Source organism: Cydia pomonella, chromosome 4 (genome assembly GCF_033807575.1).
Source record: "Cydia pomonella isolate Wapato2018A chromosome 4, ilCydPomo1, whole genome shotgun sequence".
Lineage (NCBI taxonomy): Eukaryota > Metazoa > Arthropoda > Insecta > Lepidoptera > Tortricidae > Cydia > Cydia pomonella.
Window position 1 is genome coordinate 9,879,967 of NC_084706.1, and position 25,446 is coordinate 9,905,412.

Consider the following 25,446-nt stretch of genomic DNA (forward strand, 5'->3'; position numbering starts at 1 on the left):
CATGACTCAGGAACAAATGTCCGTGCTCATCATACGAATAAATGCCCTTACCAGGATTTGAACCCGGGACCAACGGTTTCATAGGCATATCAGGAACGCGCATGTAACTACTCTCGAGTTGCAGGCGTACATAGGCTACGGAGACTGCTTACCATCAGGCGGGCCGTATGCTTGTTTGCCACCGACGTAGTATTAAAAAAAAGCAGGGTAACTACCCATTACACAAAACCGGTCGTCGGTGGCCAAGCTATTCAATATTATTATAAAGGAGGAACAGAAGTGGCCCTAATACGCTGCATTGCGGGATTCCACATACTAATAGTATTTCGTTTTGTAGATGTATAGGTTACCTGTATTTTAGGGTTCCGTAGTTAACTAGGAACCCTTATAGTTTCGCCATGTCCGTCTGTCTGTCTGTCCGAGGCTTTGCTCCGTGGTCGTTAGTTCTAGAAAGCTGCAATTTGGCATGGATATATAAATCAATAGGTAAAGCCGACAGAGTCGTACAATAAAATGTCAAAATTCAATTTTTTTTAGGGTACCTGAGTAGGGGTACACGTAAAGTGGGTGTAACATTTTTTTACTTCAACCCTACAGTGTGGGGTATTGTTGGAAAAGTCTTTAAAAACGAATAGGGATCTTCAACAAACATTTTTTGATAAATTGAATATATTCGGAGATAATTGCTCCGAAAGAAAAAAAAAAAGTGTCCTCCCCTTCTAACTTTTGAACCATAGATATATACATTTGGCTGCATGCTGCTGAGTGCGACAATAAGCTTATTCATATATAGGTTGAAAAGCGATGGTGAGCTCAACCCGCCCTGCCTCACCCCACATTGCAACCTATACGTCTCAGACAATGTACCTGCCCATCTCACGTTGTTGATCTGGTTTCCATACCAATATCTAATAATAATAATAAATAAATAATAGGAAACCAGATCAAACGCTTTTGATAAATCTAGGTAACAAGCATAAACTGGCGTATTTCTGCCAACATTATAAAATAAAATAAATTATTATTTTTTATTTTTTTATTTATTGTATTGGCATTAAAGCCAAGTAAATTTAGGTGTTGAAGTCCCTGCATGACTTCTGAGCTAGGTAAAAACCTGTGTTACAGAAGTCAGTGTCCTCCCCTATATAATAGAAATTATTTGGACTTATGACTTAGTTAACTACATTTACCATTTACATATTAAATTTACATTTTGATCATCCCGTCTGAATGGATCTGTATAGTCTGGCAAGCCAGTATTGTCAGTAGGGACCAAAGAGCATATAATCACTACGTTTTAGTAGGGACAAACAAAAAGTGGGAAATTTAAAATTTGTATGGGAGTGACACCCTTTGCGCCTACATTTTTCAAATTTTCCTCCTTTTTCTACTGACAAATAGGTAAGGTGTATTTCAATCAAATTTCAATCGACCTATCAATTGCCTTAATGTAACATAAATCGCATGCAATTATCGATAGGTGTGAAGAGGCCTTGAGTTTGACACTGACACTACTGACAGTGACAGCCACGCATTGCAGCCTGTTGGTAGCCCGAATCGAACTTATCTTCATCTTCAGATTTTCCTTATTGTAGTGCAAATAACAGCGAGCTGGGTATTCCCTCTGGAATTTACAATATAATGTGGACCCGGGTAAGGTCTATAAAAAAAATATTGCAAGATTTTTCAATGACTTGCGAAGAATGAGTAATATCAATCGTGATATCATAGGACTTCATTGTTTGCATCATTAATTCAGTGATTATTGCCATCTTCAATTAATTTCTTCGTGTGTTTTTTAAGAACGATGTTATTACGTTGTGCGGCGTTATTTTTGTTTCTAAATGTTGTGAGGACATCTGAGGTTGCTGGTTTGAGTAAGGATTTTGTTAGTGATGTTAACGCGAGATACTCATTATGGCCGTCGATTCACCATGGAATTAGATTGATGACGATACGTAAGCGCGAGGTGGAAGCGCAAACAACACTCAAGCCTGAAGTACCCTCTGGCCAAGCTCATGTTAATTCAGAAATTGGAATCCAAGGCCCTAGTGAAGGGCAATCTGCTGCCCAGAGCGAAACTAAGATGAATGTGACTCCTGTTCTGTCCGCTCAGTCTACTGATAAGCCTCAGTCTCCTGATATTGTCTCCGAATCGTCTCTGTTGGTTAAACCTCATGTGTCTCCAAGTAATGTAACCGAAAATGGTAAGGATGGAGGAAAACTGCCAATTTTGGATAACAAAACAGGTTTGTTAAATGAGTTTAATTTAATAGTTTACTAGATGTACAAGTCATGCTTTTTTATGTAGATGATTACTACACCAACTAGTACTGCTAAAAGTTAACTATCTATGTGTTTACATTTCAGTGCACAAACCTGATAAAGCAAACACAACAAGTCATAATTCAACTAGTATAGTTGATGATAAAACAAAAGTACATAACACAACCGCTACAGAACCACCTAAAATCAACCTAAGTGACCCTGGAGTTGTGAAAAGGGCTGCTATAGTGTTTGGTGGATTTGCGCTGCTGGCAACTGCTTACTACTTCATAATATACAGGTGAAAATTAAACGCTTATCTGATTAACACATTCAGTGCCAGTAAAAGCATAGTCGAAATCATGCAAAATCCCATATGTAAAAAACAGTTACTATGAATGGAGAACCCAACTATCGGGTCACTGGCACTGTATTTTGGATCCTTTTTGTTTAAAAAAACTATATTTTAAGATTAATAAATCATCAATACCTTTAGTATGTGCAACATTGGTCTCTCATGGTAGTCACGGTGTAGTAATAAGGAAAACTAAATCCATTATAACAGATGGAGCTTATTACAACTCATTTTCCCCAATGAATCTCTTGTTTTATGACTAAAAAATATCCATCATCAGATCAGCTTGATGGTACCATAATATTGCATTGTCACCCAATTTACATATGTATGCAAATTTTCAGCTTCATTGGAAACCGGGAAGTAGGTCAAATTTAACTTCCAAGATTTATCCCACACATACTAACAGGGCAAGTTAAATAAAAGCTTGTAAGAAGGAGTAAATAAAAGTCACACTCCCAAACCCATAGCTGAAAATAGAAAAAAAAATTGTAAATTGGGATGTTATCAAATTTTTTGGTTTTACTTAATGTGAATATACTGAATATAAAATATGTGAATTTCATTTTACCAATCAATGTTTCCAGGAAAAAAGCCAACACCAGTGATGCTAAAAACATACACAGCTCAATTGATCCAAATCAATTCCGCTATGGCGTTCTCCAATCGGAAGACAACAGAAGTAACATGGAGTTATCCAGGGTGCCGCTAACAATGGAATCAGACGAGGATGATGATGAAGACTTGGAAATATTTGACTTAGGGCAAAAGAAAAAGTCACTATCATATATCAACTTAGAACAACATGATGAAGATATTGTCTTAAATGACTCAAGAAGTATAGATATGGAGAATCTTCTTGTAGACATTGATGACACAAACACGGACACTCTGATTAACTGGTCTGGGAATGGTAGTAAGTCGGTATTATAATAGCATGCTCTGAAAAAAATATTTTATTTTTTTATTGATTAATTCATGTAAAATATGTGTAAAATCTTTAGAAAATGTTACTGGGAATTAATAGACCGCGGGCCAGGAGCATATGTCGTCAGTCATCGCCTCCCCGCTGATATTTTGTCAGGTGATAGCTATAGATGCTGTATTAAATTTAAAAAAAACCGTCAGCCGGTCTATCGCGGTGGAAAGACTAGAGCTATTCACATGCACATGTAAAAAAAATACGCGCCTTACCACTTTATGTCCGCAAAGTATGCGTAATGTGTAAATTGCGCCATCCGTTTATTTGAAACGCCTGATGGAATGCTACATGCAAAGTTTCATGAGTTTGTTATTGTGATAAAAAGGTAAAGCGCTTATTTTCAGCCGACCCTATCACTATCCGTCCGTCTGTCACCAGGCTATATCTCATGAACCGTGATAGCTAGACAGTTGAAATTTTCACAGATGATGTATTTCTGTTGCCGTTATAACAACAAATACTAAAAACAGAATAAAATAAATATTTAAGGGGGCTCCCATACAATCAACATAATTATTTTGCCGTTTTTATAAATAATGGTACGGAACCCTTCGTGCGCGAGTCCGACTCACACTTGGCCGGTTTTTTTTAAATATTCCAGCGGTCAGCTGACGTTCTTAGCACCGCGATATAATCGGCTGACGATTTTTTTAATTAACAATAGCATCTCTAAATTTCAATTTTTTTTTAATGTGTTATGGTCGCTGCCATTCCTCAACCCACCAACGGAGCGGCAGCTGACGTCCACGAGGGTTCATCATACATAGCCGTTAACCACTATACGAGTTTTCGCCCGGGAGGCGATTGGTCATGGAAATCTGTTCCTGGCTCGCGGTCTAAAATTCCATACAGGGACAAAGGCAAATTTTATATGAATCATCACGAAACATGTTGCATTTAAGATGATCTTATTGATAAATCGTTTATAGTTGTAATTATACAGGATATAACTATATATCTAATTAGTAATTTGAAGATGTTTTAGCGCCTAACTGCTGAGCAGAGGCCTCTCGTAAAGAGAATAACAACCTTAAAATATGTAACATAGGGTATAATGTTGAATGATTGTGTTGAAACCGTTCAGTCTGGTACGTATTGCATCAAGGTCATGACTTTGAAATCTAACGAGACTCAATGAGTGTCCTGCATGCCATAGCAGCAAACTATTTTAGTGGCATCAGTACAATAGTTTCAAGTTTGTTCGTATTTAGTCATACCTGATAAGGATAACAACGCGTGTAATTAGCCGAATTTTGCTTAGTTGTTTTGTTGACCTTGTATTCGCTTTGACCACATTTACATAATACCGTAAAACGGTCCTACTTTGCACCAAAATTTGCTCCAAATTTTTGTAATTTCTTTTTTTTCTAAAAATTAATATAGTATGTAATGTCTTTATATACTTCATTTGAAAGTAGATCATCCCTACTATCGTAACAGAATGCTCATATAACGCCTAAATCACGTTTCGTATATACATATATAAAAACTTTAATTTAGGAGCAATGTTACCCATTGTTTGGGTAACTTTGCCTCTGAATTTAACTTGTCCCAAAATTAATACTTTAAAGCGTTTGGTGCAGTTTTACACCATCATCAATAAAACAATACACAATTTACAATCATACGTGCACATTTTTAAGTAAATTTTAGGAAAAACAAAAATCCAAAAAAATATAGGTACAAAAAAAAACTGAAATTTAGTTGAAGTGTTTTATTTTTATTATAATTACGATATTGTTCAGGCTTAGTGTTATTTCACTTAGACAATAATCAACAAGAAACAAAAACAGTCTTCTAAAATACAGAACTAGGATAAGTTTGAAGCAATCAATAAGAGAATCAGTCTCAAAACTCTCAATAGGTAGGTATCATTTTCCTTACTTATTAATCAACAATGCGTAAAAAACCTTCTCAAAAACGTAATTAAATATTATGTAATAAGAGATCAAGCGTTTTTTTTAATAAATTGGGTAGGTAGGGTACCTAGATATCAGATACCTATCCCCAAATTTCGTTCAGTTCCGGAATGGAATAAATCTCCCTTCGTCCATTTTTTTTGGTGGATTTATGCATCCCAATACATCTTTCCAATCATAATGGATTTCATCCTTCGGTTTTGGCCACTTCCAGCTTTACTACCATGCGTAAATCAAAGTTTGTCAGTGGAAAACCATGCTCACTTAGTTTTATAACGCAATCCACAAATGACTTTTCTTCTTCTTCTGAAAATGTAGATGGAGCACCAGGTGGTCGACATGGCTTTCTGGTTCGCAGGAGTTTCAAATGATTTATTATAGTTCTACGTGGAATATCATATTTCTCACTGGCCTTTCTTTGGGTAAGTTCACCGATCACTATAGTTCTCAGACATTCTTGCAATGTGTCCTCCGAATAATTTTTATAATATCGAGCTCCCACCTTTTTTCTATAAGCCCGTGGCAAGATTTGCTGTAAACAAAAATACTATTTAATTCAAAATGCCATAATATTGTAGGATTTATAAACATAATTCACTTCATGAGGTAACTATGCTCCAGGATCAAAGTTACCCCAACACGTGGTGCAAAGTAGGTACTTGAAAAATAATTTGAGGTTAAGCGTCGAAAAAATTTGAAACGGCTAGAAATATTGCAAGAAATGGGTAGCTTATTATATATATGAATACATCAAAACATACTTACCGCGAATCGATGATAACTTTTTCAGATGGAAGTCACTTTTCCTCATAATATTTTTTAAACGAATTCTCGTAGCGGCACTCGGTGACATCTGACAGAAAGAGAAAATGGCGGAACGAAATTTTGACATTCAGTGTTGCCAACTAGATAGTCCAGTGTAACAAATGCGTTCGGAAATTTTGCTGTATGAACCATAGACATCGACTTATAAGGGACATAAACTTAATACAAAATTGGAGCACATTTACCTGGTGGGGAGCAAAGTAGGACCGTTTTACGGTATGTCCAAATTTACATCGTTATCTTGTTTCGCGTGAAATAAAGGAAACTTGGCGTCGTTTGTCATGAAACTCGTTGTTAGGGAAACATTCTACTCTACCCATAGTTAGTAAGATCAGTAGGTATGCCTAAAAATATGAGGTTGGCATAAATATAAAATTTAATTTCTACTTTTTTACAAATGAATGTACTATGGACAGTGGTGGGGTATTGTAATTTATATTCACTATTTGCTTATTCTTGTACTGAACACCACAATGACAATACTGCTGTTTTAGTGGAAATAATCCATATAGGTAAAGAGAATTGATTGTAATAGAGGGGTAAAGTCTAAGAAAAAAACGTGCCCCTTAGTTTGACATTCAAAATACTGCGCCATATGTTTTGCGGTCACTGAATTGTCAATTGTCAACTTTTGACAATCACCAGTTACTGCAAAATGTATGGAGCTGTACAGCGCCATCTCATTTACCTGTCAAATTCGAAGCTCAAACTTGTCTTAGGGTTTACACATCTTACTCAATCAATGGTGTTAGAAATCTGGACCGTTTCTGCACAAGTTTATCAAATAGTTGAAAAGATAAATTGGCCTTAAACATAAATTAGGCTTGTCGGTCAATGCTTCAGTGCACAAGAACCAAATGTTAAGGTTGTGTTATAAATTTGTTATCTTATTCGCATAAGACATAAGAGGAACACATATAGAACAAGTAAACAAGCTTTGATATTTAGGCAGCTTAATTACACAAGACTCTAAATGTACAGATGAAATAGTATAGAGGCGATGGCGAAAACAGCTTTCAACGCCAAAAAACATTTGCTTAAGACATAAGTGGAGGTCCCGCGCGAAATCGCCTTTTCATACAAACGTCCTCATTTTCCTCTCTGGATATTAATGTTATTGAAAATATTTCGACACAAATTGTTGTTCATTTTCCTCTCTGGATATTAATGTTATTGAAAATATATCGACACAAATTGTTGTAAGTATATCAACGACAGCTATGCCCCTACGTTGATTTTCTTCGAATTTTTAATTATTATAAGAGTTAAGAGCCATTAAAAATGTGTATGAAAACGGTTCAAAGTTAAAGTCAATATATTCTTTATTCAAATAGGCCTAGCAATAGCAACAAGCACTTTTAAATCGTCAAATTTCACAAATATCATCTTAATCTAAATATCAGAGCAATTTATTGTAGCAGTTATTATTGTTCTCAAAAAACATTGAATTATTATAGATATGGTAAACTTAATAATAAGAATTTCACAAAAGGATCGTCAAACACTAAAATTGTATAAAAATACTAGTCTAGAAACTTTCTGGAATAAAATCTAAATGTCAAAAAATATGTTATATAATATATACCGTATTATATATTATATACATTGAATTATCAATTTCATTCAATATTAACATAACAATACATAATTCATTATTTACAATCACACTTAATCCCACGGTGTTTCATCATTCATGTAGTCTTGTGTGCTATAATAGGCTTTAGAGATAAGCTTACGTTTTACATAATTTTTAAATGTATTAACAGACAATTCAGTTATAAGCGGTTTTTCGCTCCTACTTTTTCCAATAATCGGAAAATCTAAAAAAAACAAACAAAGTCAAAGTCAAGTCAAAATATTCTTTATTCAAATAGGCCTAGCAACAAGCACTTTTAAATCGTCAAATTTTACAAATATCATCTTAATCTAAATATCAGAGCAATTTATTGATGCAGTTATTATTGTTCTAAAAAAAACATTGAACTATTATAGATATGGTAAACTTAATAATAAGAATTTCACAAAAAGATCGTCAAACATCAAAATTGTATAAAAATACATACAATTGTATAGAACCTTTCTAGAATAAAATCTAAATGTCAAAGAATACGGTATATATATACATTGAATTATCAATTTCATCATTAATAGCATAACAATAAATAATTCATTCTTTACAATCACACTTAATCCCACGGTGTTTCATCATTCATGTAGTCTTGTGTGCTATAATAGGCTTTAGAGATAAGCTTACGTTTTACATAATTTTTAAATTTACTAACAGACAATTCAGTTATAATATTAGGAAGTTTATTGTAAACTTAGGGGCGCATAGCTATTGTCAATATACATCAAATTATGTAAAAATGTTTTCCGCATGTCATGTCAATATTCAGAGAGGAATATGTGGACTACGTTTGTATGGAGAAGCGGCCGTCCCCTTCTCTCTTAAGGCTAAGATCGCTAAGAATACCAAAAAACGCCTAATTAATATATACATCTGGAGCATATCGCTTTGTACGGGTGTGAGATGTAGACAATGAGGCAGAAAGATAGGAATCGATTAGAGGCTTTTGAGATATGGTTGTAGAGAAGAATGGAGAGAATAAGTTGGACTGAAAAAAAAGGAACGAGAATGTGCTGCGAATTGTTGGAGAGAGGAGAAAACTACTGAGGACCATACAGAATAGACGAAACAAAATGATAGGTCACTTGACCTAGAACCTTGACCTTGAAGAGACGACACTTTCTTTGGAACTATTTTAGAAGGCAAGATCGAAGCTATAAGAGGAAGAGGAAACCACGAGCAAACTACACGCAGCAACTAAAAGGAAAAGCAAATGTAAGTCTTACAGGGACCTAAAGAACTTGGCCAAGGACCGCGAAAACTGGCGTCTACTCAACCGACAAGAGCCATGCTCTTAAATGATGATGATGATGAATTTATTCGCGTGGACAGAAGCTGAGACGTGTTGATAAGTATTGACAGTGGATCTAAGCTCGTTGGTTTTTTTTGAGTTACATGATTTTTGTATAAGGTACATGATAAAGCGATTTTCTATTGACTTTTAAAGTCCAATTCAAAAAGTTACTTTCTCATAGGAAATAATACTGTCCGCCCTCAGTCATCCAATGCTTGATGCAATTTTGCGCCCGATAAAAATTAAGCAATCAAGCTTTCACTGCAAACACTTCGATCGTTCATTCGTTTATTTGCTACCGGTATCGTTCTTGTATATTCGAGCGCTAGAGGAAGAGGTTAAATAGAAAGGTGTTATGTGCGCTTAGAGTCAAACAGACGAACCAACTATGATGATTCCTGGTGACTTGTCGACCTTACGATATGATTGATATGCAGATTTAATGCAAGGTGATTTTGTTCATATATTTGTTCGAAGTTACTACAGTTGAATGTGATTATTTTAATAACTAATAAACTGTTTAACACAGTTATTTTCGCAATTAACCTGTTTACTTTTTTTAAAGATTCGTTTATAGACTTGGAAAATTCATGATAAAAAACATAGACACTACGTATATCTACCTATTTAAACCGTATAACCGGGCTCTGGAGTTTGCCCAGTCCAGTGGTTCTATAAAGTAAGATAAATTGCACATTCTTTTAGATCCTTATAATACTTAACATTATTTTAAATTTAAATTATTTTTATGGTGTAATGGATATTGCCTAAGCTCTCTTTATAAGCTTGCATTTTATGTATCTACGTGTACAAGGGTCAAGTCTTGCAAGTAAAATTTAATCTACTTCCCGGTTTCCGATTAAGTTGAGAATTTGCGTACATATATTATGTAAATTGGATGACAATGCAATATTATGCCTCGATCTTTTTTTTTTTTTTTTTTTTTTTTTTTTATTTATTATAACATTAAAATATAAAATATGTGTACCACAAAACAAAATATTCGCCAAACTGCGAGACAGTTTGTTGGCGATCTGATCTAATGATAGAGACAGGAGGTGGCCATATTAGGAACTCTGTGATAAAACAACACAACCTAATTGGGTTTGAGTTTAGTAGAATTGTCTCGGTGAGTACTAGTTGCCTGTTGAAAGAAAAGTGCATTCAGCAATAAAAGCCGGCATCAAAAATGTTTTTTTTTTGACAAAAAGCTTATTTGTTAGAAAGCCACGACTGCTGCTTTAAAATTAAAGGTTAAATAAACTTAAAGGTTTAAAATTAGTATAGTTTACCCTAATTACTGTAAAATTAATGTTAAAGGCCTTTCGTGAGTTACTTACCTAAGTAACACAGGTGTTAATAGGCGGGTCCACACAGAGTGAGCAGCCTCGCGAGGAAATTTCCTCGCGCGGCAAACGACGGGCCTCGCGCGGCCGCGTGCTCGTGTAACTTTTGCCGTACTGAGGCAAAAGTTACACGAGCACGCGGCCGCGCGAGGCCGTTTGCCTCAGCCGAGCCAATTTGCTCGGCAAGATGGCGTCCCTCGGTCAGCTGTTGAAAATGGTGCTGCACATATTCACTGCCGTGGCTCGTGTATGTTTTATTTTGCTTTTCAAAGCAATCCAAAAGAAAAAAACGAAAACTAACAAGTTGAAGGAGATATTGGGTGCAGTCTCAATCTATAAAATCAATCACGATACGGAAATCGGCTCATTCGAGGTTAGAAAATGGAGTAAGACGAATTTTAAACGCATTTAAAAAAAAAAGGAGTAATTCGACATGTTGTTCACAATTACACGTAAAACTTAAAAATGGCAAGACACAAATTCCATAATATCACTTTCAGGGAGATGGTGCTTCCCTGCCACGCAGCGATATTTAGCTATGGAAGATTCGTACACCATGCAGTCTCCGTCTATTTATTAAATTTACAATCAATCCTCTCTAATTCCCCTATTCATATAGTTGGGATGTCTAACATATCATACGAGTATTTTTTTTTTTATACTACGTCGGTGGCAAACAAGCATACGGCCTGCCTGATGGTAAGCAGTATCCGTAGCCTATGTACGCCTGCAGCTCCAGAGGAGTTACATGCGCGTTGCCGACCCTAACCCCCTCCCACCCTCGTTGAGCTCTGGCAACCTTACTCACCGGCAGGAACACAACACTATGAGTAGGGTCTAGTGTTATTTAGCTGCGATTTTCTGTAAGCTGGAGGTACTTCCTCAGTTGGGCTCTGCTCTAGATCTGGAATGACATCCGCTGTGCTGTGCCCTACCACACAGAGCGAGATGACATTCACAATGCCCATACCTCTCTTGTGGACGTAGTTTAAGGACATACCCGGGTCCAAAAGGACATACCCGGGTTCAAAAGGACATACCCGGGTCCAGTATCATGTACTTGCTACGTAAAAGTATATTAATTTGCAACATTGGTCTTTATTCATATTTTCCAATTTGTTTATGAAAATACGATTTTGTTTATATGAAAAGCAAAATGCATATACCTACTTGCAATTTAAAGTTGTTTTAGAAATCTGTTACTTAAGTGGGTATAAAGTAGGATTCAGACGGGACATGGGACAATTTATCGCACAATATGGTCTGTTGTCAGCCTAATTAAAAAGACATGATACGAAAAAGAGTACAAAATTCCTAAACCCATTGTTAAAACTGCTTTTGCTTTGAGATTCTCGAATTATCTGTTTCCGCATTTATATAATAAATTAGTAAAAATCTGCGACATAAGGCACTGTAACTTAACTGAAGCAAAAAGGCATATCCAACCCCTACTAGTGTAGGAAATGAAGCAAGTCGTTGTATGGAGACCCATGCATTAATTTATCAGTCGATGAAATTTTGCTTGGTTATTGTATAGTATGAGTCGAAACTAACATATGAATATCCAAAAAAAAAAACACTTCTAAGTTAGGTATTTATACGTAAAAATATAAATCTGTTTATATTTTTAACCGAGTAATTCCTCTGTCCAAAATTATTTTACCAAATAAGTTATTTGTATCAGTATGTAATACTAGAAAAAAATCTAAAAATTTTGTCAAACATGTGATTTTTTTTAAATGATAATTCCTTTTTTTGACGCTCATTTTCATCGGAAAATTGCTCTGTCATTTTTTTCTTCTTATATGATCTTAGAATATAATTTGGCGTAGTGGGTAAGAATATCCAAAAAAAATACATACCCAAATGTATGTATTTTACAACTATTAAAAACTGAGAGTGGAAAATTTCTCAGCCTGTATTCTTTTTAAATATATACTAAGTAGTCACGTATACACTTAAATTCAAAATATCCAAAAGAAATATCATCCAGAACACCGAAATTTTTGAAGCGAAGATAAATCCATCCCGCGGTTACGCAATAATGTACCGTCTTCCCTTAGCAGGTAAGTGCAGATTAGTGTCCTTGTGCTACTAGTACGACCCGACCGCGTGACCCGCAGTCCACACTTAAGAAGGGAGTTGTCGTTGTCACTGATGTGTGAGTCTGTGAGTCTTTACACTACATTTAGTGATTTTTGCGTTTTCTTTGTACCGAATAATATATACAGTTTTATATAACATTGATTAGAATAATATCACGCTAAAGACGTTAATAACAACCGACGTCAAAAACAACTAGGTTCTAGAATTTTTGCCACGTAATAAAGATTACCTACTTATTGTATGCTTATCGTTAATAAATTGCGATATCTTAAAACTTAACCGTCGAGATCTTTAAAACTACTGAACCAGTTTTGATGAAACTTGTACTATAAGGTTTAAAGGTCCCTTTTTTCAGTTTTTCTTAAATAACTCATAAACGGTGGCCCATAGCAAAAAATGTTCTTTAACGTAAATAATATATATAAAATTGCCTAATCGAAAGATTCAGTGCACTTTTTCGCTAGGATCAACATTTAAAAAATATTAAAGCGGGAAAGTTAGTTAAAATCAATTTTATGGTCCATTTTACTATATTTTCGTGAATAACCCATAAATAGCAAAAACCTTGTAAAACGTAAATAATTTACACATTTTTTTTTTACAAAAAAGTTCAGTAAACTTTTTGAAAGTATCAATATTTAAAAAGATATTAAAGGGGGAAAGTCAATTAAAATCAATTCTAAGGTTCCTTTTATTTCGTTTTTCGTAAATAATTTGTAAAGTATGATCCATAGCAAAAAATCTCTCATACATAAATATTAACCATAATTTTTTCTACAGGAAAGATAATATATGAAACTTTTCGCTAGGATCAACATTTAAAAAGATACTAAAGAGGGAATATTTATACTAATCAATTTTAAAGTCACTTCTTAGTTTTTCGTAAATAACTCTTAAACGGCAGCTCATAACAAAACAGGTTCTTATACATAAATAATTAACATAATATTTCCTACAAAAAACATACAGAACACTTTTCTCCAGGATCAATATTTAAAACAATATTAAAGGGGGAAAGTAAATCACAAACAATTTACAAGTCCCTAATTTTTTTTGTTTTTCGTAAATAACTCGTAAACAGTGGCCCAATGCAAAAAGTTCTTTATACATTAATAATAGAAATGTAATTTTGTACAACAAAAGTTCCGTAATTTTTTTCGCTAGGATCAATATTTAATGAGATATTAAAATTCATTATAATCAGTTTCCAGGTCCTTTTTAGGGTTCCGTACCCAAAGGGTAAAACGGGACTCTATTAATAAGACTGCGCTGTCCGTCCGTCCGTCTGTCACCAGGCTGTATCTCATGAACCGTGATATACAGTTGAAATTTTCACAGATGATGCCGCTATAACAACAAATACTAAAAAGTACGGAACCCTCGGTGGGCGAGTCCGACTCGCACTTGTTGGGTTTTTAGTCAGAGGGGCAAAGTTACTTACAATTAATCCTCAGGTCTCTTTTTTAGTTTTTCGTAAATAATTTTGTAAAGTATTATGACCAGGGGTCGTACAAAAAGTGCGGATGACGTCAAACCACTTATAGGATGATTTCAAATAGTATTTTTTGTCAATCAGATGAACAATAAATTGACTTCGTTATTGTTTAGCTATTGTATCTTCACGATTATATTTAGCTAAAATTTATATTAAATGTCATCTTTACTCGAATATTGTGGCAATTTTCCGTTTTTGGAGGTACGTGACAAACACGTATACTGCTCTTGCTGTAATCAAGATATACCAACGAAGGTAAGCAATATTAAAAGACATTTGGAGACAACCAAACATGTCGGAAACGTAGAAAAAAAAGGGCAAAGTGAATTTAATATGAACCTTACAAATTTTATGATAGCAGCAAACATACCCTGGGTGCAACTACAAAATGAAAACTTCCGTAATTTCATAAAAAAAAATGCATGGATGGTGAATATGCAAAAACAGTTACCATAATTTTTGTCGGACAAAAATAGTCATCTATGCATAATTTCATTAAATAATAAGTATAATAACAAAATATCTTTTTTTATTTTTACTAATCTTACCTACTGTTCCCACTTTTGACTACTAAACCTATTTATCTGAGGATCCCACAGACTTGTTCTAACTAATTTCAAATAATTATACCATATGGTAACAAGTTTCGTGCAATTTATTTTATTCACTACATCACCCTACCACCTGTATTATTAATTCCATGGATTTATTTACAATTATTTTGTTACTTCATTAATACTACTTTGTTACTACATGTCACACGGAAGTTTAAATACAAACTCAAACATCACCTGTGTGCAAGATTACGTCATTTTTACGTCATCCGCACTTTTTGTCCGACCCCTGATTATGACCTATAGCAAAATATATATATAAACAATTATAATAAAAATTTCTACAAAAGACATGCGGAACATTTTTCCCTATTTTTCGCTTTAGTATCTTTTTAAATATTCATCCTAGCGAAAAGTGTGCTACATATTTCTTATAGAAAATTTTATGTTACTTATTTATGTATGAGACATTTTTTTTGCTATGGGTCATACTTTAGAAATTATTTACGAAAACTAAAGAAAAGGAACCTTAGAATTGGTTTTATTAACTTTCCCGCTTTAATATATTTTTAAATATTGATCCTAGTGAAAAAGTGGACTGAATTTTTCTTGTACGAAATTTTATTTAGATGATTTGCGTGAAAGAACATTTTTTGATATGGGCCACCGTTTACGAGTTATTTAAGATAAACTAAAAAAGGGCCATTTAAAGCTAGCAGCCGCGTCGATGCAATTGTCTCACGTGCGCTCCGAGCGATATCATTGTCGCTGGTTACGTTTAGAATTATAGTTTGGCATGCTATGACAGAAATATTTATATTTATATGTATTTCTGTTGCCGCTATAACAACAAATACTAAAAAGTACGGAACCCTCGGTGGGCGAGTCCGACTCGCACTTGTCCGGTTTTTTAGTCAAAGAGGAGCAAAGTTACTTACAATGAATCCTCAGGTCTCTTTTTTTAGTTTTTCGTAAATAATTTGTAAAGTATGACCTATAGCAAAAAATATATATGTGTATATAAACAATTATAATAAAAAATTCTACAAAAGACATGCGGAACACTTTTCCCTAAGATCAATATTTATTAAGCTTTTAAAGCGAGAAACACAAATAATGTGCAGAATTGATTAAAATTAACTTTCGCCGTTTAATATCTCAATAATATTGATCCTAAAGAAAAAGTGTAAGAAATCTTTTTTCCAGAAAATTTTATGTTAAGTATTTATGTTTAACATTCTTATTGCACTGGAGCACCGTTTAAGAGTTATTTACGAACAACTAAAAAAGTACCTATGAATTGATTTACCCCCTATAATATCTTCTTAAATATTGATCCTAGAGAAAAGTGATCGAATTATTTTTTGTAGGAAATATTATGTGCATTCTTTATGTATAAGAATGTGTTTTGCTACGGGCTACCGTTTACGAGTTACTTACGAAAACTAAAAAGGGTTTTTAAAATCGCATTAGTATCTTTTTAAATATTCATCCTAGCGTTTTCGCACACTTTTGTGTGCTAGATATTTCTTATAGAAAATTTTATGTTACTTATATATTTATGTATAAGACATTTTTTTTGCTATGGGTCATACTTTACAAATTATTTACGAAAACTAAAGAAAATGAACCTTAGAATTGGTTTTATTAACTTTCCCTTTTTAATATCTTTTTAAATATTGATCCTTTCACAAAGTGTACTGAATCTTTTTTGTAGAAGTTTTGTGTAGATTATTTACATTTTACAGCGTTTATTGCTAATTGCCACCGTTTACGAAAATATAGAAAAATGGACCAGAAAATTGATTTTAATTAATTTTCTCGCTTTAATATCTTTTTAAATATTGATCCTAGTAAAAAGTGTACTGAATTTGTCTTGTAGGAAATGTTATATAGATGATTTGCGTGATAGATCATTTTTTGATATGGGCCACCGTTCACGAGTTATTTAAGATAAACTAAAAAAGGGACATTTAAACCCTCCCTCCCCCGTACACAATAGCGCCACCCCCATCTATCAGTACTTTCAGTATGTTATTTATCTACAACTATGCCAAAATTCGCTTTTACACGAATTATTTCCCCGTTTTTTCCTTCGTTTGGTGGCCTAATACGTACGACTCGAATTGAATAAATTGAATTTAAGAATATAAATATTTAAATTAGACACATCGCATAACCTACCTACTTCATTTGTAGGTACGGTAGAGACTATACTTACGGTAGGTACTACACAGACAGGCAGGCATTAGGCAGGTCAAAAAAGAAACATGTAGCAATATTTTTAAAAACAGTAACCTATGCACCTAGGCCAGGGGTTCCCAATCTTTTTCAACATGCGGCGCAGTTACAAGTTTAGTATTTTGCAACGGCGCCCTTGTCAATTTAAAATCACGGTCGAAAAAGAGTGACACGGCGCTATATTATTTACCGATGCGAGCGCTCAAATAGGTACCCGCGAATATTTGTGGTTTCGGATAATGATAGAACTCACGGCGCCCCTCTTTACTTTCTACGGCGCACCAGGGCGCCGCGGCGCACACTTTGGGAACCCCTGACCTAGGCGATACGCGAATGAATAGAGAAGTAGCAAGCTGCCACCGCCGCGCCGGGCAGGCGCGGCGCGCGCGCTGGCGGCGGCCGGTACCGCTCCCGCACCCCGCTTGTACACCCCGCTCCCTACACACTGCTCCCGATATGTTAAGTTTTTAATACGCTCGTTATTTTTTTGGATGTTTTTATAGTTGGATGGAAATAAAACTGTGATCTTAATTCAATAAATAAAATGGATAGAGAAATTTTTCACAGCGAGTAAAAAGGCAATTTCTGAAAATAGTATAGTTACATGGATTTTTTTTTAGATTTTCATTTTGTAGCTATAAAACGGCAATAAAATGGCATTTCAGTGAAAAAATTAGATGGAGTAATTTTCCGGTCCAAGACACGTTCAAAAATTATATTTTATTAATATTGGTATTTCTGCTGGGATATTTTTTTGGATATTTCATATATTGTTGTAATACGTTACATGAATATGTCTGGCGAAGAAAGTTTGAACGGAGCATTTTTCCGTAAAAAGATATTAACGATTGAATACTTTAGGTATTTACTTAAATCCTATTATTATTATTCGTTGGAAATTAAGACAATACTTTTTATTTATTGATACTTTATCATACTGTAAAGTTTTTTCTGGCAGAGGAATTACAGCGGGGTCCACTACCTTTATTTCCTACACTATACTATTTTCTTGGAGTTGTGAGTCAGAGGATATTGTATTGCCGAATTTCACTTGGCAACCAACTTTACATAATCCAACCTAACCTAACCCAACCTAGTACGCAATTTTCATTTCCGAACTATGGGGTTGGGAAATGAAATGGTTGCGAAATAATTATTTGGTAAAAGTTGGTTGGCAAGTGAAATTCGCCAATACAATTTTCGCCAAAAAGGCAGTATAGGTAAAAAACTTAAGTAAGTCACCTGTTGTATGTAGTTGTGACGTGTTCGAATAGACAATACATGTTTAAAAGACACACACAAACAAAACAAATGTCTATTCGAACACGTCACAACTACATACAACAGGTGACTCACTTAAGTTTTTTACCTATACACCGTTTTCTCTCACACTTCCATTCCGTAGTTATTCACACGCACATATTCATACTTACCTACACACTCACATACCTTCACATAAACACTTTCACTTACGCCTACGTGACGTCTGAAAATATCGATACCTACGAAAAAAGTGCCAAAAATATGTATACACTTTATTGCCCATATATTAAAGTAGTGTAGGTATATATATTTTTGGCATATTTTCATATCGATATTTTCAGGCGTGACCGTACAACTTACTGAGACCTTTTTAACTGACTCAAGTCTCTGTACTAAGTTAGATAGTCATATAATAAAAAAACTTATATATCATTTAGTAGCTTTAACATTAATTTATATTCTGTTAAAATAAGAACCGCACCATATTCGATTCTCCTCTGAGATTCCCACGTTACAGGCTGAGCTTGTGGTGATCATTGTACTGCTTGTCTTGTAATGCCAAATTCTCCAATATTCTTATTCCTAAATTGCCAATTTAATTGTGTGGTGCGGACGCAATAGTGAAATTCAAGGCCGTGCGTGCGTTTGTTTGGGGGCAATTTATCAATTTCAAGCGTTCGACTGTCACGTTATTATCACTTCAAAATCTGCTTGTCACGATGAAATAAATTTAAAGTAGCGGATCAAACAAGGTTTCAAAAGTATCTACCATTCTGTAACAGCTCAACAAAATGTGGTGGTCCTCTATGTAGAACAATGAAGCCGTTAAAAGATATACTTTTGATAGTACATTTTAGAGATTTTTCAATTTGGAAAAGTTATCCGGAATATCAATTTAATTCAATTTAATTTTTGATCATATTGGCAATTTGATTGTCTCGCGTGGACTGGATTTTAGTTGTCACAGACAATACCTAGAGGCAATTAATAGTATATAAATATCGAATAATGAGAAAATTCCGGTAACATATGAATAACAGATTTTTAGATCTAATTATACCAGAAATTAATGTAGAGTTACTATTGAAGAGTATTATAATTACTAAAATAATACTTTACAATATTAGACAACTTCGGGTACTTGACTTGGGGGCTGCTGCCAGGTTAGCGGCTAAGCCTACATCGGTCTCAGGTCATCCTGAACTTAGTGGGGTACTCACAGTATTCATATTTTGGTGGTAAACCACCGTCTGCCACCTTGATCTCCTTAGCCTTGTTGTCAAGCACGGGCTCTAATAACTTTGACATTGATTGATTGTACAAAATTAAGTACCTACCTATGTTAAGTTCTAGTCTTAGGGAGACATAGCATGAAAAATGTTTTCCAGAACACTTGTGCGTTTTCCAAAAGTCTTTTAATATTTCCTCATTCGAATTCGAATTCGCTTATAATTCTGCGATATCTATAACTAATCATACAGAGTCTTAAAAGCAAGATTCTGGGAAAGTAACCCGAATTAAAAAGTTTATTAAAAAAGTTACAAACTGAAAACATTCATTTCATAAGTAGTTCAATATCACCTAGCGATAAATATTCGCATATGACACACTTATGGCAAAAAATAAATATTTTAATTTTGGCACTTTTTTATATATTGGGTCAAGTCTGCCACCCGGGCTAGTCTCCTGGATTCCTCCCATAGCACAATCCAAATAGGATTGGTCCTACATCATATTCATATAGAGAACGTACCTAGATTTAGAGTAAAACGGGAATTTTTGTAGGAAGGTATACATTTTCCAAAATGGCTGCGATTCCTCGAGGTCCCCAAATGTCAAATGGCGTGGGCTTGAAAAAGGGGCCTTTAATTTATATACATACCAAATTTCACGATTGTTCCAGAGATTTCGAGGTTGGTCATATTCCGATTGTGCTACTTTAGTTACGTTTTAAGATGTTCGGATTGTAGAAGAAACTCTTAAGTACGGTAACATTCGGACACCGTACAGACATAACTATAGCCACTAAATTGAATAATCAATTACTAGGTAAATACTTTGTAGTTATGATAAGTACTTAATCCATGCTTAAAATGTTAACCGTACCGCACTTACATGAATTCTCAGTTCTATAGATCTAAATGGACCCATCACTTCTAAGCTTTGGACTGTGATAGTAGACAAGAGAGTATTTGTACTAATGATAAATGTATATTTTTTGGACGGCCGGTGTTGGTTTTCAAGTGATATCGGAAAGTGGCTCTCTGTCTCACTTAAAACTTATTTAATGTGCGCTTTGTAAAGTGTAAACATTGTTTCTACTAATAAAGTTATATTTAAAAGGTATTCCTTTAATTTTATTAGCCAAAACAGAATTCTGGACCACTTTGGACAATGCTAAATTGTTTCATATGAACCTATTATGTCAACTACAAATTATGAAAGACTGACGCAGGTATAGTTTACCTTTTCAACGCTTTCTCCCTCGCATCAAAATGTGGCATACACGCCAATATGTCAACTATTGAGAAACGAATTTAAACCTTATCTGTCAACAGTAAAATTGCTTTGACAGCGTCTGCCATGACCTCTTTAGTGGTCGTTGGCGTGGTAGGCACGACAGCACACGACCACTTTAGTGGCTCTTGGCGTTCAAAAGGTTAAGTAAGTTTGTATCGTGATGTTGTCAAAGTGGCCCGAATATAAATTTATTTATTGTACTTACCTGAATAACGACTAAAAACGGTCAACGATTTCAAATTTACCATACTATCTTTATTAGGTAGGTCAGCCAAGAAAGTGGTTTACCACTTTTCGACTCTATTTGTCAAGTAATAGAGTCGAAAAGTGGTAAACCACTTTCTTGGCTGACTGTACCTACTGATCAAGATGATAGTATACCAGACTTGCGTTCTAAGTATACTCTTGTACGGAGCAGAAACCTGGACGACGTATGCAAAACAGGAGCGACGGCTCAACACTTTTCACATGCGCTGTCTACGCAACATTTTAGGCATAACTTGGCAGGACAAAGTGACAAATCAGAGGGTTCTTGAAAAAGCGCAGCTGCCCAGTCTTGCCGCTCTTCTCAAACAGAGACGCTTGCGGTGGCTGGGGCATGTGCACCGGATGGAATCCTTTAGAATACCTCGACGTGTCTTGCTTGGTGCAGTTGCGTATGCTAAAAGGAACGTTGGAAGACCGATGCTGCGCTTTAAAGACTGTGTTAAGCGAGACATGTCGGCATTTGAAATCGACCACCATGCCTGGGAAACTTTAGCTGAAGACCGTGATGGATGGCGCAAGCGTGTTGTGGAGGGGAGAAAGCTATGCGACCAAGCCTGGTTTACTACGTTAGATAGCAGAAGGTGTCGCAGAAAGCAAATCGGGACTGGAACCTCAGGTGGCATGAGCTTTTTCTGCCAAAAATGTGGGAGGTCGTGCCGCTCACGCATCGGCCTCCACAGTCACCAAACCCGCTGTCTAAACAGCAATGCTTAAATCGTCTGCAATAGACGCAAAGGCCTGTGATGATGATGATGTACCTACTGGATCCAGCATGTGGCAGCTGTCCATCGGAAATCGTTGATGATTTACCGGGGCTCGATCTCGCCGATCGTACCTTGGACTTTTAGGCTTAATATAAAGGATTGGTTTTTAGGTCATATTTCCGCGCAACATTTTGAAAAAACCGCTACACTTATATACCTGTCGCTGCGTGAAAAGGGATTGCCGGACTCGTATTCTTATCCGAGTACTTTGCCGAAAGGCCTTTAAATTTAGCGTCGTATCTACTAATTCTACGCACTGTATAACGGCATCAACACCAAAAACATAACAGGAGCATATGCTTTCTTTTTCTTATGCTAGGTAGTATTACGAGGGCTGATCCGAAAGTTGTTAGTTGCTTCGGCTCTACTCATGCGATAAAAAAAATATTTATACTATTGTGAGGGATCACCGAAGCAACTAACAATTTTCGGATCAGCCCTCGTATAAACGCAAAAAGAGGGATGAGTATTTTCTTTAAATTCTACTGTTACTGATACATCTTGTTTGCCATACACGCTGTATCAACACCGCCAAAAAACTTCCCAGACAAAAGTGCTTGCTCGTAAAACGCCAAAAGTCTGATTGTAGTCCCCGTGCCAGTCGGGGCACGTGCGGACTGTCTGCTGATATTGAGACAAACGAACCGCGCGTCGGCTGATGCCGAAGGGTTTGTCGGCGTTCGTAACATGGTATGTGACATTTTACAATCCTTTTAATTATGGAGTGTGGAATCTTTTAATCCTAATGCGCACCTTGTATTTTTAATCGACTTCAGAAAAGGAAGAGGTTTTTTTTTGTATTTTTGTTACCTCAGCAACGATTGGAAAATTATTTTTTGTTCAAAAATATGTAGCTCGAAGTTAGTCCCATTTTTGTCAAATCAAGTTCTGATTATGGGATCCACTAGGAAATGAGGGAACTCGTCAAATGTTATAGGCATATAATTATACATACCTATAAAGCGATTTTCGTATTTTCTTCAATCACATTATGCATTAGCAGAAAGGAACTCTTCAACGACGTGATTTGCCTTCTTCGTTCAGTTTGTCAAGCGAGTATAGATCGTGTCATTCACGACGTCGCGTACCTTGACTCGTATTGTCGTGTAATTAAGGTTAGATTTGACAAATTTGCGCGTCATCGTGGATGACACGAACTATATGGTTCTAAGAATCATGTTTGTTAAGGTTAAGTTCTGATAATGGATTCCATGAGGAATTCAGAGAACTTATCAAAATATTGATACATTCAGATCCAGACCTTGAAACCTGAAACGTACCCGAAGCGCGAAACTTTTATAGTGACATGACTAGCCAGAGTCTTGCAGAATGCTGCGTCACTTAAAACTGGTTTATAACTCAAGATTTGGCTCGGTACCGACTTTAGCCGCTGACGACGTCAGCCGTTCGAGCTCCTACCAAGCGGAGGATACATTGATAACGCGCTGTGCTAATAATCTACTTACCCAAGCACGTGTATTCGGATTGCAGTGTAAGTATAAAAAAATAATATTTGTTAAATCCGCCTAATAACGTTAGTGAACTGTATTAAAAGACCTTGACGATGGTGCAGTGTAAGGAGTGCAAATTATCGTTAGCTAAAATCAAAAGCGACAAAATATCCCGTTGTAAAGGCATATGTGAGGGTGTTTCTCAAAAAAAATGTGCCGAAGAAATGAAAGGCTTTAACGAGACTGAGATATGTGAAGACTGCCTACCTGAGTACAAATACTGATTCCTCCAAAATCACGATGGAAAAAGTGTTGAGAGAGGTCAACGAAAAGCTGTCTGTCGTATACAAAATGGAAAAAACCCTCGAAGATATGTCTAGCGACATGAGTTTTTACTCCCCAAAATATCAAGAACTTATCAAGGATCGGGACAAATCGAATAACACGATAAAAACATTGGAGCATAGGAACAACCACCTGGAGACATGCAATCGGGCTCTGGAAACTACAGAGAAAGAGAAAAATGTGGAGATAGTTGGCCTGGAGGACAAAGACGGCATCATGCTGGATAATGCTATACAGCAGTTAGCTCGCAAGCTTGGAGTAGATGCCGGGCAAATTCGCGAGATACAGCGGGTAGGCGTAAAACCCGCCGCTGTTAAATCAGCTATCGCCAACCAGCAAAGTGAGGGTCGCTCGAGCAAGCCGCGCCCGCGACCCGTTGTTATCACCATGGCAACGCGGGCGGCTCGCGACCAGTGGCTTGCCGCCAGCGAACGAAAAAAACATGGAAGACTAACGTCAAACAAAATATCAGCGTAAAAGTGGCCCCACTATTACTATTACTACGCAGTACTCATAACGGACCAATTGCAACTCGGGTCTTGTTTTCTTCGACGTAACTTCGTTTGACCATGATTAGTCAATTTAAACCACCCAAACTACGATTGGTGCATTATAAAATAAGGCGCTGTGATTGGCTGTAGCGTTGACACTTGAAAATACATGACAATGGAAACCAACTCGAAGTAGACGGTTTCATGCGATATAGAACGTTTTAAATGCAATATTTTTGTATGATAATTTATTATTTTATTTTAAAGTGTATTAATATACAGGCTTGTTATTTGTTCGTTTGTCGCACGTGTTTAAAGGCAAATGCCTAAATAGGCCTCCGAACCAATTAATACATTGTATCGTTCATCTTATAGGGCACCTGTGATATTTAGTTTATAAGTGGCACAGAAATATGTCTGATAGAAATTAATGTAAATTTGATAGGTCAAAATCGGAAAAAAACAGCTGGCATTTGGGATTTTTAAATTTTGCTCTGATCAAGATGAAAACCGATATCTGAGGATCCGAGAGGACCTTTATAACGAATTTTAGATCAAACATGAGAAAAAAAACGCCCGCCATCTTGGATTTGAATTTTAATCTTGATCAGAGCAAACATGCAGAAATCGTATTGAAAACGTCGTAGGAACAGTTTGTATGGGAAAATATCATTATTGTTTTTACTATTTTCCTCGCATTCTTTCCATATTTTTTCACCGTTCAAACCGTCCCTGGACCTAGAAATATTCTAATATCAAAATTAGCCAAATCGGTCCAGCCGTTCGCGACTTTAACGAAAAGTTATAAATAGCAGCGAGATACCAGGACTTAGTAAAAATGTACACATAAAAAGCGCCACCTACAACGACGATTCGTATTTACTATCACGAATCTAAATTATCAAAACTACAACCTGCACAGATTTAAAATGAAAGTTTCTTAATATCAACGATTGCTTAAAATGCATAACATCATCCCCATAGAAAATCTGTTTTGATCAAGAGAAATGAAAATAATATTATCCTAGCTAAACTATACGTGAATGGTAATCCCATATTTTTTCCAGTGTTTGTTGGAACGACTAGCACATCATTTATCCGCACAATAAGGCATATGTATTTTATTAAAGATATAATTTTAATACTTCTTACTACGACTGTGACAATGGGCCGCCATTTGCGAACTAAATAGCTCATCGGCACAAAGTTGACGCCCCGCCCGCTTCGGCACAATATGTGTGGGGTCATTTTGCAGAGCTAGTTCGTCATCTATGTTTATTATCAATCGCTGCTTGCCGCTAGAAAAACAAAGCTCTGCAATGATGACGTATTTAGG

General features: G+C 35.7%; 1 protein-coding gene across 1 annotated transcript; it reads left to right on the forward strand.

Annotated features, from left to right (window-relative positions):
• The first annotated feature begins 1,578 nt into the window (after positions 1 to 1,578).
• On the forward strand, positions 1,579 to 4,571 carry LOC133517054 (uncharacterized). The gene is made up of 3 exons (XM_061850197.1): positions 1,579 to 2,249; positions 2,371 to 2,566; positions 3,208 to 4,571. The coding sequence occupies exons 1-3, from the start codon at positions 1,808 to 1,810 to the stop codon at positions 3,551 to 3,553; spliced, it is 984 nt and encodes a 327-aa protein (XP_061706181.1). The 5' UTR covers positions 1,579 to 1,807; the 3' UTR covers positions 3,554 to 4,571.
• The last annotated feature ends 20,875 nt before the right edge of the window (positions 4,572 to 25,446 follow it).